At 43.8% G+C, this 17,471-nt stretch overlaps 1 protein-coding gene across 1 annotated transcript in view; it reads left to right on the top strand.

The window, feature by feature from the left end:
* The window catches only part of LRRC56 (leucine rich repeat containing 56), a 48,913-nt gene extending 31,670 nt beyond the window's left edge, over positions 1-17,243 (top strand). The window contains 9 exon segments of the mRNA XM_035552300.2: positions 2,946-3,042; positions 3,426-3,623; positions 7,507-7,684; positions 9,787-9,987; positions 10,985-11,049; positions 12,357-12,493; positions 13,261-13,439; positions 15,911-16,292; positions 17,054-17,243. Coding sequence (XP_035408193.2) covers positions 2,946-3,042; positions 3,426-3,623; positions 7,507-7,684; positions 9,787-9,987; positions 10,985-11,049; positions 12,357-12,493; positions 13,261-13,439; positions 15,911-16,292; positions 17,054-17,243 — 1,627 coding nt within the window.
* The last annotated feature ends 228 nt before the right edge of the window (positions 17,244-17,471 follow it).

Raw genomic sequence — 17,471 nt, 5'->3', positions numbered from 1 at the left:
GTGTGAACCAAAACGTCAGCGGCTAACACAACCCCCGAGTCAGCGAGGAGAACTTTGTTCCTGACTTTAACTTGCAGCACGAAGTTTGCAGTCTGGGCTAGGCAGAGGGAAAGCTCAGTTCTGCTCTCTGCCACGGGCCGCAGGGAAGGAGGGACACACGGTCACCTGGGGACGGACACACGGTCACTTGGGGGGACACAGTCACTTTTAATAACCCTCTTACCAAATGCTGGGTTGCATTGCAACATGCAGGAGTTCTGCCTTGTCCAGGTATCCAAGACATGAAATATATCCCTTAATTCTTCTGTCTGGGCAGGTTTGATCAGTATAACCTCAAACATGCTACTCCTGATTTGCACCCAGGTTAGCTCTAGGAGAGTCAGAGCTGTAACCTGTCAATGAACAGGAACTGATGTGAGGCTCTACACCTTGCAGCATGAATTGTAAAGAGTGAGCGATGTGTGCTTTAGAAATAATTTTAATTACCATATTTTTCTGGTTGCATCTGCCATAGGAGAATGCTTGAAGATGCATTAGCTAATAATTCATGGTGAAACCAGTGCTGCGCATGACTTTGCAGGCAGCATGAACAGGGACTGCTCACGTTCATGTGCACTTGATTTATCTGTAGCTAGCAATGGAATTGGAAACCGTAGCTGTCCCATTTGCACATGGGAAAATATGATTTAACTCTGGGACCATTGGACTTCTGAGTAGGAGCAGGGGACTGCTTCTTCAAAATGTAGTAAGAGATCAAGGTTTGAGCAGAAGGGATAGCTGTTTCTTTTCAGGGCCTTGCGTAAAAACTGCATGGGAATTAATAAATTGCTTTGGTTTGGCATCCTGTGTATTAACAGAAAAAATATTAATAACAAGCATATTAACAAAAACTCCTTTTGTAGCAAAACGCCTTTATGTGAGAAGTACAAGACAAATAAAATCCCTGTCATTCCTTACTATACCGTGTGCAAAATAATGAGGTTAGGGTTGTTTCAACAACCGGGAGATGAGAATGACCGTTTTCATGTACCCGTGACCGGTGGTTTACAGAAAAGACAATTCTGCACCAAAATGATCCTGAAAATTGAAAAACTGATCAGTGCTTTAAGTGGGTCATGAAATGAGCAATGCACTTCCTTCACATTACTCGTAACTGCCATATTTGAGTTTATTGATGCCTTGGCCTTGGTTGATGGTAGGTTCTGGTTTTTTAATTTAATTTCTTTCTTATTATAGGCACACGGCTTACAAATCAAATAATAAATTTCTGTAACCATTGCTTTGAGAGGCATCTGTTCCTTAAGGAAGCTTTAGGACCAGTGTTTTGTTTATAAAATACGCAGTGTAAATAGTCTCTGGCAAATCTTTTTACAAGGTCTTGAGACATGAGGACATACGGGGATGCTATGGTCCTTTAGGACAGGCAAGCCTGAAAGAGTACTTGGAAAGAAATGTGACCAACTTCCCTCTTTTTAGGGGCTTATTTGGTCACAGCCACAGTGATGCAAACAGCGAATATTCCCAGTTGCTCTGATAGGTAAGGGACAAGGTGGCTGATGACGCTGGCAGAGTAAGTTTGCAGAAGGAACTGTGTTATTTATGTGCAAAGAAGTTTCTGTGTGTGGTTCACATAATCCTTGTATCCCAGCACTAGGTAACGATGCCCCGTGTACGGGCAAGCTGCACAAAATGCAGCAGCCGAGTTTTATTTTATGTCACTTGAGGGATTTCTCCTGTAAACAAGGAGCAGCCTTGGACAGAGAGATGTCGTATGGCTGAGATTTTTCTTACTTGCTTTGTTTTGACCGTTAGCTCTGCAGCCCTGTCTGTACTTCAAAGGCTATAGAAGTATACTTAAAGATGCGATACGATATATCCAGGCTGTGCTTACTTAAACCTGCAGCAGCCAGGGAGGAGATGATCAGAGGCAGCACCAGTGTCTGGGGTCCCTGCGGCAGGTAGGGAGGGGATGAAGCGAGATAAATCTGAATAATGCCAGTGGACAAACCATGCCACATAAGGCAGAGGGGTGAAAATCCCCCAGACCTGTTTATTTCATCCTGGAAGCTCTTTTTCAACCCTGTATTTACAAAGTGCCTGAGACAGGCATCTGGGGATGTTTTTTTTGTGCAGCCATACTTTATTTTGCCTTCTGCAGTCTCCTTTCTCCTGACGCATCCTGCTTTAAGTGTTCAGACAGTGGACAAAAATCACAGGCAATAATACCTCTATCCCTACTCGCAAAAGCACTCCTTCCTGACCTCTTGGGCTGACTGCCTGTGCAATATCCCTGAAGCATGCAGTTTGCTCTGGTCTTTTTTGCTGGAAAACTGCATCGAAGCTGCAAGAGGCTCTCTGAGGGCAGTGCAAAGCTGTTCTTTTTCCCTACAGCCCGTAGTGATGAGATATGAATAAGGCAACTGTTAGGCGTATTCCAAGATGAGAAGAGCCCCTGTGACCATACTGTTTTATCTTCTGCAAATTCTTCGAGGATGTAGCAAATTAGAATTTTCTGCTGATTGAAAAATAACCTTATCTGGTAAGAGTGCTATTCCTTTCAACTGCCAAACACAAGAAAGGTAACTTCGTGAAAGTACGGAGTGAGATGACTGTGCAGTCAGATCAGATATATTAATTTGGGTTATAAGCGTGGAGTAAATGGTGCCAGCATAAACAAACCTCACTTAATGAAAGAATTAGCTCTTGGAAGACTTTGAGTCAAACTGAACTGGACTGACTCGTTGGCATACAAGAACAAAAATATCTGTGGAAGAAAGGTTTGAATTACAGTTGTATTCTCTACCTTCAAAAGTGAGTTTTTAATGTGATTTCTTGTAAATGACATGTCTTGAAGAAAGAAGCAGCGGCCTAGTCTTCGGAAACAGAAAGCAAGTCTTGAGTTCCTTTGTCCATTCAAACAGAGCCTGAATTGTTTCCTTCTTAAGGGATCTTGGAACCACGTTGTCCCATCTCCGTGTGCTGTGGATGGCTCGTTGTGGGCTCTCAGATTTAGACGGGATCTCTTCCTGCAGCTCTCTAAAAGTAAGTATGGATGTGTCCTGCCAAATGATGATCTGATAACTATCTTCAGTTGATTCTTTTCTCTTTAATTGCAGTCTTTGTTCTCTTCTCACCCTTTGTTTTTCTAAAGGACTTTGAATATATGCCTTGAATTGCATGTGTTGATTTAAAAGATGCTACAGTATTTTTTTTTACTTCAGGTGTAGCATTCAGACCCTTAAAATGCCCAGTGCAGCGTAGTGTTCATTTCCATATTAGTCCTAGGTGGCAACAGCCACACTTGAAAAATGTTCACTTCCATGCTAATTTCGTTCTGTGCCATGTAGTATTACAAATATTTTGCAAATCTTGAGTGTTACTTGTGCAAGCCTGGGGTTTATTGTATTCTGTTGACTTCTGCTCAGGAGCTCTACATAGCCTATAACAACATCTCAGACCTGAGCCAGCTGAGCTTGTTGGATCACCTTGAGGTTTTGGACCTGGAAGGGAACAATATTGAGGACATCAACCAGATGCAGTACTTGGGACTTTGTTGCAAACTGAGGAGCCTGACGGTGGAGGGCAACCTTATTTGTCTGAAGCCAAATGTGGAATCTGCAGAGGTGAGAACACAGTTTGTACATATTATGTTAATTTTTTGCTGAGGCCCAGCCAGTGTCAAAAAAAATAAGAACAATTTTCAAACTCCTGCTGTTTATCATTTAGCCGATAAACTCCTCTTCTCACAGCTTGCAGTGCAAACAGGAGTCTTAAAGGAAGAGCAGGGAGGGTGTGGACCCAAACTGTAGGGGTCAATTCTAGCCTGTAGGGGTTTTACAACAGGTTAAAGATTAGCTGATGTTTTTCTTAGGGGGTGTGCCAATTATAATGTCTCAGTTAGGTGTCTCTCCTTAGACTTTTGCATTTCTTTTGGAGGATCTGTCCAACAGCAAGTTCTTCAGGACCACCCTGCTCAAAAGTTGAAGTTGATGTTGATGGGAAAAGCTATATTGTAGGAATTGCTTGTTGTCCTTTTCCCTAAAAGGTTAAAATGAAATTATCAAAAAGACTTTTATAAAACCTGAAGATACAAAATATAGCAATTCACCTCTTACATATTGAAACGATAAAATCAGTTCTACAGAGGTATTTTGGTAAAGGTATGAGATTATTTGTGTCACAGAGATGAAAACAAGTAATACATGATCTGCTTTGCGTTTCAGGGTAATCCACAAAAAAAGTAAGGAAGATCTAGTTCTACATGAACAGTCTCAAAGCTTTATTAATCTCTCTCACTTTCCCTGCTTCGAAAAAATAGCATTCTTAGGGTATAAAACCAAGCATCTTGGCATTTACTCTGAAGGTAACTGGAGGAAAATCAGAATTTGAGAAAGTTGGTCAAAAGAGACTGTTCTTCATTTTGGTCCCATAAGGTTGAATACATACCAGAGGATGGTTTGTAGCCAACACGCTATATACTCTCATCCAGATTTTTTGGAAGGTCACGGGCACATGCATGCACACATGGGTAAGTAATGCACAGCATTCACTAGGGATGGCACATCCCATAGAGGCACCATAAAGAGCTGATAATGCAGGGGGTAAGAAAGCAGAGCACGAGCTGGGGCTTTGTCTCCAACATACCATGTTCCATATCTTCCCTGTGTGTTTCAAAGGGATTGTTTCCATACCATTAATTTGGAAAAAAGGAGGGGTTTGGTGTCCAAGACTTGTCCTGGGCTTAGTCTTGAAAACTGAGGTGCTATCGCTATAACTCAATCACGTAGTAGATAGGTGCATATTTTAAATCTCCACATTTTTTTAGATTCATGAGTTGTTAGTGTTTTTAGGTAGAATTATTGGCTTCATCACATTCCTCAATAAAAGAAGCAGCAGAAGGTAGGGCTTTAGTTATCATAATTTCCATCTCTGGAATCCAAAATAGTATATGCTTGCTTTTCTGTTTTCAACTGGTGGGAGTATACTTCAGAGACCACACTTGTAGTTTATATCCACAATGATTTCTCCATTAACATTTCTCCCTTAATGAAGACATAATCATGAGAGGAAAAAACAAATATTCCTACAGTAAGGAAGCACGATGAGCAAAGCTTGCTGTTTTCATTTTCAGTCCCCCTGAGAAAAATACAGTGTAACTTTTTATGTTTCCTTATCATAGCTTCCTACCATGAAAACGAGGTGATATATTCTATGAGCACAGAAAGTCTTCTTTCTACTTTTCGTTTCTACTGCCCTGTCATTCATATTCAACAAAAGTGGTAGCTTTGGAGGACATGGTTTTCACTTGGCATCTCAAGTCCTGAAGCATAACGGAGTAATGTCATATTGCCTGTGATTTGTTTAGCTGAGGAAATCAGCCTGTGAGCTGCTGCAGCGTGTTGTCACGTAACAGGAGCTCAAAGAGGAGCGTTATGTCGTGGTGTGCCTTATTGTATTAACCTGTGCTAAATGGTTGCCTCTACTTCTATGCAATCTGTTGCATTCAAATGCCAGCCAGAATTTGATGAGAGACGCAGCACAATAGTATGTTTTGCAGAGTGTAAGTTAACTGTAGTCTCCCACATGCTGAGAAGCTGCTCTTCTCTAGGGTGGTTACAAAGCTGGCTCTGTCCTTGGCTGCCTAGCGCATCTTGTTGGGCATTGTCACTTTCTTGGTTTCATCTGACGCTGTTTGCATTTTTTCAGGGTATAAAAAAGTCACCTAAATATAGAAAAGAGTAAATACAGACTCACTTTGGTGTGCCCTAGATGGCCAGTTTTCATTCCCCAATCTCCTTGTTGTAGCGTGGCTCTTGCTACAGCTCTGTAAAAGCTGTCCTATTTATTTACTTCTCATCTACAGAATGGTCCAGCTAGATTTACTGCTCTTTCTTCAGACTGCCTGTTCGCTCTCTGTAATTTGATTTTCAGATGAGCTCATCTTCCTCTGTTATCTAAACCAAAAGCAACAACCTGATGATAAATTTTGCAGCCTCTGTTGCAGTAATGTACCATGAGCGTAACATGATGCTGCTCTCAAACAGGACATGGCTATAAATTGGCTCTAGCCCAGGCTCTGTTCAGAGTACATGTGGTACGTGGTAACATGGCGATTGGTTGACTCATTTTCTAAATTAAGATTAAAGGCTCAGTGAGAGGAGTTCAGTGTCTGCCTCTTAACGACAATTACATGCTTTATTTGGTGACTTCCCTCTGCCAGCCTTGGTAATGCATTTTGGGAGGGAGGGAGTGTACAGCCACCCAGCTACCACCGAAAGATTTCTGTTTGTAGCAGCTCCGTGTTGAATGAGGACTTAGCTTTCTGGAGTTCTCTAATATTGCTCGTAATGTCCTGAAAAGCATAACATTTGTCTGGATCGAGCAATTGCTTTATAGGTAGCTGATCACTTTCAGGGAAGCCACCCATTCATATTCTGCCACTAGCGATGCACTCTTGCTTTATACTAATTCAAGTAGAAGGAAATGTATGAGATCACCATCATTGTTGCCATTTGTAATCTGAGACAATTTTCCATTGCAGTATTTCCATTGCAAAGCATCATGACCCAGTCTGCACTGAGGTATTGCTAAGTTTTCCCAAAGAAGAAAGTGCCACGTGGAGATGCCTTTCCGCTACTGGCATCTACCAGAAAGCCCAGTTCACAGTGTGCTCTGAGCACAGTTGTCGCTGTTCTTGATTGATCTTGTTGCCTACAGGTCCCAGGCATTGTCACGTGTTCACGAATAACTTTATTCAGTGTCACATGCAGAAGGGAGCTCCATCTGTGCTTTCCCCATTGGATGTCACAGTGAGCCCACGTGCATTGGGGGTGACCATGTTGTTCTTCCAGCACACTGAAGAGCAACCCCGAAAGCAGTTCATTTTAGGCTTTTGTGCACCAGCTATTGGCATGCAACCTCTTGCAGAAGAAAGTATGGTAGGAAGTAAGTCATCTCTTCTAATAATGTATAAAATCATGTATGGGTACCCTGAAGACTGACCCAGAAAGTCAGCGCAGTTCATTCACTGCACTGTGCCTTTATCCATCAGCAAGTATAGCTGCACTCATAACCTGTTTTCAGTCTTACTATAATCTCACTGTTGATGCAACAACCAGAGAATCACAAAGTCAGGCAAAGAGACTGGACAAATGCTGAGGATGCCCAGGCTTTCCCATCAGTGGCTGCCTTCATTTTTGTAGCATACGTATAATGTAACAAAGATAAAGACCAAAGTCGTCAGCACATAAACAGCAGAGAGGCCTTTGGGCAGGAGGAATGTGTTTGCGCTCAGAACATGTTCAGGATCAATTTGATTAGAAATTATGTGAGGAGAAAGCACAGTGAAATGGAACTCCTGATTATATTTATTTTTGTTGAATAAGGCAAGCAGGTTTACTTCATAGAAGTATTTCAAGTTATACAGTAGTCATACAAATTGAACACTGCCATGCTTCTGAAGGACAGTCAGAACTGTTCAAGTGACCACTTTCTCAATTTCTCCAGGAACCAGGTTATAATTACAGAGCTGAAGTGAAGAAGCTCATTCCCCACCTGGAGTATTTGGATGAAATACCAACAAGCCAGACTGCTATCCCTCCTTCCAAGAAGATGAATGAGGACTGGCTAATCATCAAGGAATCCATCAAGGAAGCTGGTTTAGCCAGAGACATTTCATGGTTAGGTACGTCAGATTTCCTGTCAAGGTTCATTTTTCAGGTTATGATGGGTGAAAAAGAAAGATGAAGAGCAAGCTGGCCTCTTCAGTGTCAAAGCTTAATTATAGAGAAGGGACAAAGGACTTTGTCTTCTTCACTTGGGAGGTAGGGAAGCTGGGATTCAGCATGGTGCAGATTTAAACGAAAGCTGTCCAAAGCTGACCACTAAGATCAGAGAAATGCAAACGACTTGTAAAGCATCAAGTGAATCCAGCAGTAGCTGGGAGTCTGTGCTTAGCATTCATTCTGCATGATCAGAAGAAGCAAAGCTTGGAAAATGTTTCAACAACAGCTGTTCTCAGCCCTTTCCATGGTAGCAGTCAATCCCATGTCGTGTGGATGTAGCAGGATTTCCTACTCCAATTTAATAATAGGAAAGGCAATTTGGTCACCACGCCTTAATGGTAGCAACATCCTAGCAACTGCGATTGTGTGGTCTTGTAATACATCTATTCCATTCTCTTTGCCTCTGTGATTAAGTCCATTACATTCATTAGAACAGAGTAAATGGTTTGAAAATAAATCTGTTGTCCCTTTGCCTGTACTTTGCCTGTAGCCTCGGTTATAGTTCAAATGTCTGTGCTTTTACATATCGTGCTGCATGCACTTTACCACATTCCATTAAATATTACAAAGTATTTCCTATAACTGCTCCTGTTGCTTTCCATTAGTGTGGGCAATGCAGTTAGCTTCCCAGCCCCCACGGCTGAGGTATGCCTGCCAACTGTACTCCATTAAAAATTTAGTTTGTTTTGGAATAAGTACATATGTTTGTCATTTATTTAATCCCTGTAGGTCCAAATCATTAGATGTAGTAGTAGTTATGGTAGTGAAAAAATCCATTAAAATTTGATCCCTCAGTGATCCTGCTTTGGCAGCATCAGCTATGGTTCAGAAAACTAGTTAACAAAGTAGACTGAGAGAAACAGTAGGGAACGAGCACAAAATTTTGAATTCATATTGTTTTCTAGTGTAGCCAGACTTACATTTTTGCCTTCAGCTATAAACTGATGAGTTCACATGGTCAGGTTCAAGCATCCCCAAATTTTCTTCTTTCCTATAGCAACGTTGACTCAGGTACTTTGCATGTGCTGTGTGCTTCATGGTTTTGTATGAACAACGAGGTATTTGGAAGGCCTCTAACACTGAGCTCCTAATGAAATGGCCATATTATTACAGTGCTGATTGCTCCGCTGTGGAGCTGGTAGATGCTCGACATTTTAAAGAGCAAGCTATTCATCTAGGCACTGAAATGAAATTTGTTCTATAAATTGGTGGCTGCACACGCTGCTGGTACAGCTGTACTCTGCTCCCAGGACAGCAAGCCGTTGGGCAGGTAGGAGTTCACAGCTCTGTCTACCTTCATTAGCTGTTGTGTAATTCATCCCGTCTTGTACCATTATGAAACTAAATTATCACCTTTCTTTCTGTGCTGGAGAAGTGCCTGTCTCTGAGACAATACTGGAAAAATCTGTCACAGCAATTCCCAGATTTCCATAAGTCATGGTACGTGGTTTGCCCTGGTTGACTAACAGCCCTGCATGGTGTCTGTGCATTAAGGAAATCATTTTAAGGCTGGGACTTGCACTGTACCTGTGGCAAGCCTGTAGTCGTTCCCTGGGGCCAGGGGTGCTTTGGGCAGCAATGAGAGGCAGCTTATTCCTGCCCTAGGCTTGTACGCAGGGGCAGTAACGGAGCCCTGGGCACCTTCAGGTTCACACGTGGGGCAGTTGTTGGCTGACAACGGGCACAGAGCTGTTCCTGACCCCTTCCTCAGCCACCAGCCCGTCACTGGCGCCCGGGAGCAGGAAGAGGTTGGATTTCGGCTTAGCCGGGGAGCTCCAAGTCCTCCTGTTTGCAGAGAACAACTGTGAAGGACCGTGTGCTGTACCAGGATGCCCTCTGCCTCCTCCAGGCTTTGTCCAGTGGCGGTGTGTTTCTTGTAGTTGCAATGACAAAATTTTCTGTCCCTTACAGCTCCAAGTGTGGAGCAGCCGTCACCGCATTGGCAGCGTGCAATGATGGTGTGGTTTAAAGCCTGCTTACACTGCTGAAACCTCTCCCTTAGGTCCATGTCTTGGGGCTGTAGCAAAGCAGTCTGGATCCAGCCCAAGACCTCCCCCAGCTTCCAGCCCTGTCACTGCTCGGTGGTCTGCAAGTGCAGGAAGATGTAGCGATGCCCCCCTGTTGTACGGTGGCTCTCTTCTTCCAGATCCGATGGTTGCTGATGATCTGTTTCCAGAAGATGACTCCAGTGATTTGACATATGGTAATACCACTTTTCAATCCTGTTCTTTCCCACACCTCCACCTCCTTGTGAATGTTGTTATTGCTGAGGAAAGCCTGGGTGCTTTGAATAACACCCACCCATGCAACTGCTACATCAGGTTCAGTGCATGCTTTCTTCCGTGGCACTTACCTGTTCTAGCATGGGCTTTCCTTTCCTTTCCCCTGCTGCAGAAGGTGCAAGTTATCTGGGCTTCCCCCTTCCCACACATCATGTCTTTCTTGACAACCATGTGCTGCAGTGGTGCGCCCTTGCTGAAGTTCCCTTTCATTAAACGCTCTGCTCTCACACCTTTACAAAAGCTGTCCTGCTCAGTCCTTTAAATGACCTATCAGCCTTGCTGGGGCTCACTTTAAATGTAGCTTATGTGAATAAATCTGGGCACATCTTGTTCAATTGTGGTCCGTGCAGTGTAGTCCTCTAGAAAGGCATGGTGATGCACATTAGCTCCCTGGTGGATTACATGCTGGAAGGTGCAGTGTGTGTACTGCAGGCTCTCAGTGTGGCAGGGTCACTGCCGTCAATCACCCCTTTCTTTTGGGTTTCCAGGGTTGGGTCAGTGCGAGGAGTCAGTTTCTTGACTTCACATACCTGATCTACAGGCTAGATAAAGAAAAGAGTCTCTGCATAGCCACATAGGGAACCTGATCCTGCTCAAGATCCGGCTGAAAAATAACCCAGCAAAACAAAAAAATGCATACTCTGTTTTAATCCGGCTCTGTTTCCTGATCTTACTTCCCATGTGACCACACCAGTGTTTGCACCAGCACAGTGGAGGAGGCAAGGCAGGAGCAGAAGGAAACAGAGAAACTGCCTCTTAGCATCAGCGTCAGGCCATGTAAGCTGACACTGTGAACCTACACCATAAATTCTTACATCTCCCCTGTATATAGGAAATGATGCTGACTGGTTTCAAAGACAGCACATTTTGCTAAACACTGGAGTAAAATAATTTCTTTTTTTTTCCTTTTTTTCTTAGGACTCAGCCAAGTTATATGTGGGAACCCCATCAAGGCCCTTCGTGCAAGGAGGCAAAAGCTAGGTGTATGTTTTTCTTGTACACTTCACATTCCTGCCAGGTCACCCACATAAATTCTGTGATAAACTGAGTTTCAACTGTGATTTCTGGAGGCTCACTCTCACCTATAGTCCAACCTCCAATACCTGCTCCCCTCAACTCCCCTCGCAAAAAAGGCAATTGTACTTGAAGAGGCTGTAGAATCTTTTGCCCTGATGTTACAAAGCCTCTGCACATGTGCTAGTCCCTGCTGAGGTGGGATGGTAAAGAGCTGTGAAAGCACACGGGACCACTTTAGCCATGGAGTTCAGACTTCATTAATTTGTTTTCAACAAGTATTTAGTCTGGACGCATCCCCAGTCTGTGCTCCCTCACATACGTGCCATGAGCCCCCAAATAAAGAATAGGGCAATTAGCAGACAAAAGTCATTTGTATCATCCCGGCTGGTCAAAGCACAGGGCAGAGTTGTGAATTTTGATGGTGTTTCTACAACAGCTGTTTAGCAAAAGATTTTTCAGCAGCTTGATGTCGGTGTAGATAGTCAGGCCTACAAGGTTGCTGCTGTTGACTAAATAAATATCAAGCCCAAGTTTGTTGTTCTCAGCCATGGGGTAGCGCTGTGGCCCTGCAGGTCAGCCTGTTCGTGTCAGTGGGCCAGTAACTTAGTGAGAGAACACCCATGGGATTAAGGGTGGGCAGTCTGGCTCACCATGATTAGCTTTTATGGTCCCTGAGGTTCAGTACAGCACGGACACGTGCATAAGTTCAAACAGACTGTGCTAAATCAGGGAAACGGCATGTACAGAACACCTGCATCCCTGCTCTGTCTGCAGCTTCTCTTAATGCTGACAACAGATGTTAAAGAACCGCTGGAAAAAATGCAGCCCTCCCTTTTCTCTCTGCTGCCACTGCCCAAACACTGGAAGCTTTCCTGAAGCAAAAGTGAACATTTGATTGAATGACTGTGTGTTGTAAGCTGGGATGTGAAAGGAGACTGCAGCCATACGCTGAATGATGCAGTATCTGCAGTACTGGTCTTAATATGCTCATTGGCATAGATGCTGCAGGCTTACACTTGTTTACAGGAGAACAGTCTGCCAGAGGGATATAAATCAAACCTTTTTGTTCCTGCCACCCTGGGTTCCTCCTGCTCAGCTCCTAGAACTATACCAGTGTACAGGGCAGGCGTGAGGCTTCTTAAAATAGCAGAGGTGAGGGGTGATCTCAACACTCCAGAGGAATAGCATACAGATGCCTTCCAAAATACAAAGTCTAGAAACTGAGCTGGAGAAAGTTTCTGAGGTTATCAAGACTACTTCTGTCATTTTTCAGCCACCTGCAGTGAGCCCCTTGAAACTGTGCAGTCTGAAGATGGAAAACCCTTACGTCTCTGTAGGAGGAGAAGATCTGAGCCAGAAAGATGTCTTTTCTGAACTGAGAGTATGGAGAGAACAGCATAAGCGGTGAGAGTGTGGGAGAATTCTTGTTATGCAATAGAACAGGGATTCACTTTCTGCTGTAAAATAAAATAAGCTCTTTGGCCACCTGGTGGCAGTTTCGTGGGATAGCCCTTCATCTTCTGCCTTCTCATCCCTGCCGACAGGGACGGAAATCCTTATGGTGGTCCCCCCTCCTGGGAAGTTTATGGGATGGAGAAAGGAAAAAGAAACCTTGGGGAGGTTCTGTCCTCTCTCTAGAGCAGGCTGAAGATCAGCACGTATAGGGTGGGCTTGCTTGCTTAGAGAGTACAAGGAATGACTTTTCATAACGAGTAAGATATTCTTGGTCCTGTCAGTGTTTGCATTCAGACAGTGAAAAAAGTGAAAGCACATGAGGATTTTCGAAAGTGTCACACCAACCTGACCAAATGGAAGGCTGAAAGGAAAATAACACCACACTGAGATTCCCCCGTCACGTAGACAGACGATAGTTGTTTTAGAAATAAAGATGGCTTTGTTTCTCTGAACTTCATTCACATCGTAGTACTTTAAGTCTGCCCCATTTCACTTGGCTAACTTCAGGATGCTTCAGGTTAACTTCAGTCATAGGCAGCTTAGATGTCTGATCCATTTAGACTGATTTTCCAGATCTCCAGGTAAGTGGCCAATCACTGTGGGTGACTAAATCCACAGTCTCAGTGTTTGCCTGTGTGGCTACACCAAGCTGCACTTGGCTTGCTGCATATTCTCAACTCAAAGGCTAACTAGATGTGTAAAACTTACTCAATGTTGTCCAGGTGCCCGCAAACAGGTCAGCAAGACAAGGCTGACCGAGCAGTGAAGATAACTGTTAGCGATGAGGAAGAGGATGAAGCCTGCAGCCTGGCTGACAGCAGTGAGGAAGAGTTGAGGGAGGCTTCTGATGAGGACCTCATTGATTCTTCCTGCCACTCCTGTGTCTCACAGTCGTCTTCAGGTATTGGGAAGGGTTGGCATTGTCTGGCGACAAGTGCTGCTAACTGTTCATGGGTAGATTTATTAGTACCTGCAGTGTTTTCTGAGGTCTGGCATCTGTACTGTAGAGGAGCAATTTGGAAACCCGATTGTAGAGCCAGACCCTGAGTAAGCCATTCCATTGTCTAAGGAAGACTTGGTGACTGCCCATCGGTTGGTATATTTCAGCACAGATCTGTGGAATTAAGGGAAATAAACTTGATCTTCCACCAGCTTAGCATCCAGTCTAGAGGAAGGACGTGCCTTTGTCTTTTACCTTGTGTAGTTGATTTGTGGCAGTCTCAGGTTAGTATAAAATACCGTTGTTTGAGCTGTGTTTTACCTCAGTTGGCACTGATGCAAATCCTGGCTGAGCGGATGATTAAGGTTCAACCAGGCGGCTGGGAATTCTGGGAAGATGTTCAGGCAAGAGATTAAAAATGAAATGTGCTCTTTTACTCAGGAAGAAAGCCAAAGACCTCTCTGGAATTGCAGTTAGATGGATGAAAGCAGGATTGTTGAATATTGTATTTAAGGCTATTAGAAACATTAATAATGGTTATTCCAAATACATATCAGGTAGAGGAGATTGCAAAAGTATGACTTAAATCTATTTCTATTGTTAATAATCACATTTTTGCTTCAATGAGTTTGGGGTTTACATTTCTTACAAGAGCAAAATGGGTCAATTAAAAATTTGGAAAAATATAATGGTTTTGGAAAAAATGTAAGCATCATCATTAGCAAAATAATTAAATTATTCAAAGGCTCTCTGTATAAAATGTAAGGTAAACGATATCTCCTTAACACGAGCAAGAGCAGTTTAGAAAAATTAAAATGAATGGCCTCTTGTCCAGTGACCACAAAAGTCTTCAACTATGATCTCGTGATCTCTTTAGATTTAATATGATTTCTTCAGATTGAGCATGATTTATTGTGACCTCATCATCTTTTTAGATTTGATAGACAATGCCCAAAGTACCTCTGTGTGCTCGTGTCATATCCCTTAGGATTGTAGAAGTGAATGGATGGGCTTAGATGTGGGTGTTGAGATCTGTCGGGATTTGGTTATGAGACTGAGTGGTTTGAAATCTAGTATCACCTGGGGGTGGGGGGGTGACCCAGATCACAAGCATCTGGCCATAAAAACCAAGGTTCATACAAGATAATCACAAGCATTTATAGATGTGTATGTTTTGCAGAGTAAATACATGATACGAGATTAGCAACTGACTGACTGTTCAGCAAGGCAGTTAAAAACACACTTGACCTCTGCGACTTGAAAATATATTTCAAGGTTTGGAGAGGTATTTAAATGTCTCAGCATTTAACTTTAGAAGTGTCCCCTACCCAATGTGATTTTTCTGACAGTGGAGCTTCTTGCTGCAAATAATCCTGACCAGGAAAGGACAAGTCATCTGAGCAAAACTAGTCCTATTTAAAAGTGTATGCAGCATCAGATCTATATAATCTGCACGCTTTGGAAGTCTTTGAGTGTTATTTCAGGCTCTTGAGTCAGGCATACTGGTCTTTCAGAATGTCTTTACTTAAAAACAAACAAAAAACACCATCAAATTCAGGCATTTTAAAATCATACAGCGTGACGGAAACTGTTCAGTGAAAAATTTATATCAGATTTATATGGTTACCTAAACAGTAAAATAAGTGTCAGTCAGAAGTTGTAAAGATGAATTTTCTGTGCCTGGGTTTTGGTGGCACATTCTTTAGATTGTGTTCCTGCCTCGGACTCTGCACATCGGGTAATTAGGTACAGTTGGTTCTTTTAATAGACGAGCAATTGGATCCCTGCTATGTACAGAATGGTTTTAAGCATATATGCCTGCACGTTCCCTTCATACATCACCAATATGATTTTTCTTCTGTGTATTGCACCTGAGGATTAGATGGGCTAAAATCTGAACAGTGCACCTGCTGGTCCTGCATGTAGTGAAGTGTTTTCCCTAACAGTCAGGCACCTTCCCTAATTTTCAGGCTAATCACAAAACCTTACTCTTATACCTCTGCGTCTGATACAAAAGTGGTTTCACTCATTGGCAATTGCTCTTGTGCCTTGAATTTCAGAGAGCTGGATGGGGTCCTCGGGTGTTTAGAACAGGTCAGGGCAAACACTGGCCAGGAATGATACAGGAATGGCTGCTTGTGCCTTTGGGCAGGAGGACGGGTGATCTCGTCGTAAGCCAGCCTGTACCTCTTGAGGTGTGCACGGCTCATGAGCAGTTCTAGTGCTTGGCACCATGTTGGCAGGGAGGCTGCCAAGGAACCCAGACCCTGGCTGTCAGAGGAAGCAATTCAACATTCATCACTGTGCACCCTCGGACACTTGTGCCCAGCCAGCTCCATCATACAGTGTTCCTCAAACCTTTCATTCACTGGGTCAGTCATTTAGGAGTAAGACGAGCTGGTAAATTACTGCGTTTCCCTGCCATGTTTCAGATTCATCACGTGCTCAGGAAGGCACAGCGTCCTCCAGCCTGAGCCGTTGTCTAATTCCATCTCCGCCGAAAAGCCCTTCGCCTGCCTCTCTAAGGGGTGTTCCAGCAAGACGCTGGAAAATCAGGAACCACAGGGTAAGGTGCCTAAAAGTGCCCAGCCAAGAGGAGGACAGGCAGTGGACACAGCAGTGCCAGTCAAGGGCTAGGAAAGAAACTTCAGCCCAGCCTCTGGGCAAGGAACTTGCTCTCCTTAGCCTGCACAGCGCGCCAGCGGCACGTGAGCCTTCACCCTTCGGATCTCGAGGAGAGCACCAGCCTGATGGGAGCACTAGCAGGCAGAGACCTATTTCAGGACCAGCAGCTGTTGGATCAACAAGCATCAGGTATGCATGGTGCTGGCAGCTCTGCCTGCAGGATGTCTAGTGAAAATAGAAGGGGCTTCACGGCAGGAAGAAGCAGAATTCTGTGCTGTCGCTGGAGTCCCCTGCCTGTTCTGTAAAAAGAACTCCTTTTGTTTGTGCTGGCATTTATCTTCATCCTTCTAAAGCTAAATGAAACATTTTCTCATGCTACTTATAGCTTGAGCACTTGAGTTTTGTATTTTCTTGAAAAATGTCCCAGAATTTTCCTGTGTCCTTTCTGCTCGACTCCCGTGTTTGCAGTGCAGGGCTGTTATCTATGTCTGTGGCAGAGCTTTTTAGTGGTACTTGTTCAAGACTCCCTGGATAAATCCCAGAGTGAGTTCCTAACGTTCCACTGTGATTTTTTCCCCTTGAGATTTACATCAATTCATGCTAGAAAGCACTTTGAAAAATAAAGTAGGTATTAGATAAGTGTCACATACACCAAAACATGGTTATTTCTTGACCCTCGTACTGTACGATTAACATCATATTGCTTCTTCAGAGAAATAAACCCGAAGAGTTACGACACCTTGATTTTTAAGTTAACATAGCTATTACAACACAGTACACACACAGAGCACGTGCCTTGAGTGCAAAGCTGCTGTGCCTTGTGTGGATTCTGGGCCTGGCAGCTTTCGGTTCAGTTTTCAGAGTGGGAGACTTCAGAGCCTATGGGGAGAATGCAGATATCCAGCCCTGGAGTGCAGTTTCACTGTGGTGATTTTCTCTCTTTTTCTCAGGCCTGTCATGGACAGGAGTCCCCCAGGAGTGATCAACCATCACCTGCTAGTTCTTCGCTCAGCTACAAAAGCCTCAGAGAGGTTTGGACCAGCAAATGCAGTTTGGCCCCCGACTGCTAGGGCCACGCTGCAGAAGTTGCCAGACAGACCTGCTGTCTCGACGTCTCAGAGCAAGAATCCCCAGTCCTAGAAGACAGCCTGGGTGTGTTGGAGCCATTTACGGAGCACGATCTTCAATCACTGCGTGCAGTCCTTACACTTGAAGGATCGATGCTGTCTTTCAGCTGTTTCTGCAAGCTAAAAGCAGAGCTGTGCAAGTAGAGCAGTTTAAACAAATGCTATGATTTGCCTCAATTAAGGCTACAGCTGGTCCAGAAGTGCTTTCTTTAAAGAGCACCTGCTGATCAACATAAGAGCT

Source organism: Cygnus atratus, chromosome 5 (genome assembly GCF_013377495.2).
Source record: "Cygnus atratus isolate AKBS03 ecotype Queensland, Australia chromosome 5, CAtr_DNAZoo_HiC_assembly, whole genome shotgun sequence".
NCBI lineage: Eukaryota > Metazoa > Chordata > Aves > Anseriformes > Anatidae > Cygnus > Cygnus atratus.
The sequence above is the reverse complement of the archived record's forward strand: the minus strand, read 5'-3'. Positions and strand labels throughout refer to the sequence as shown.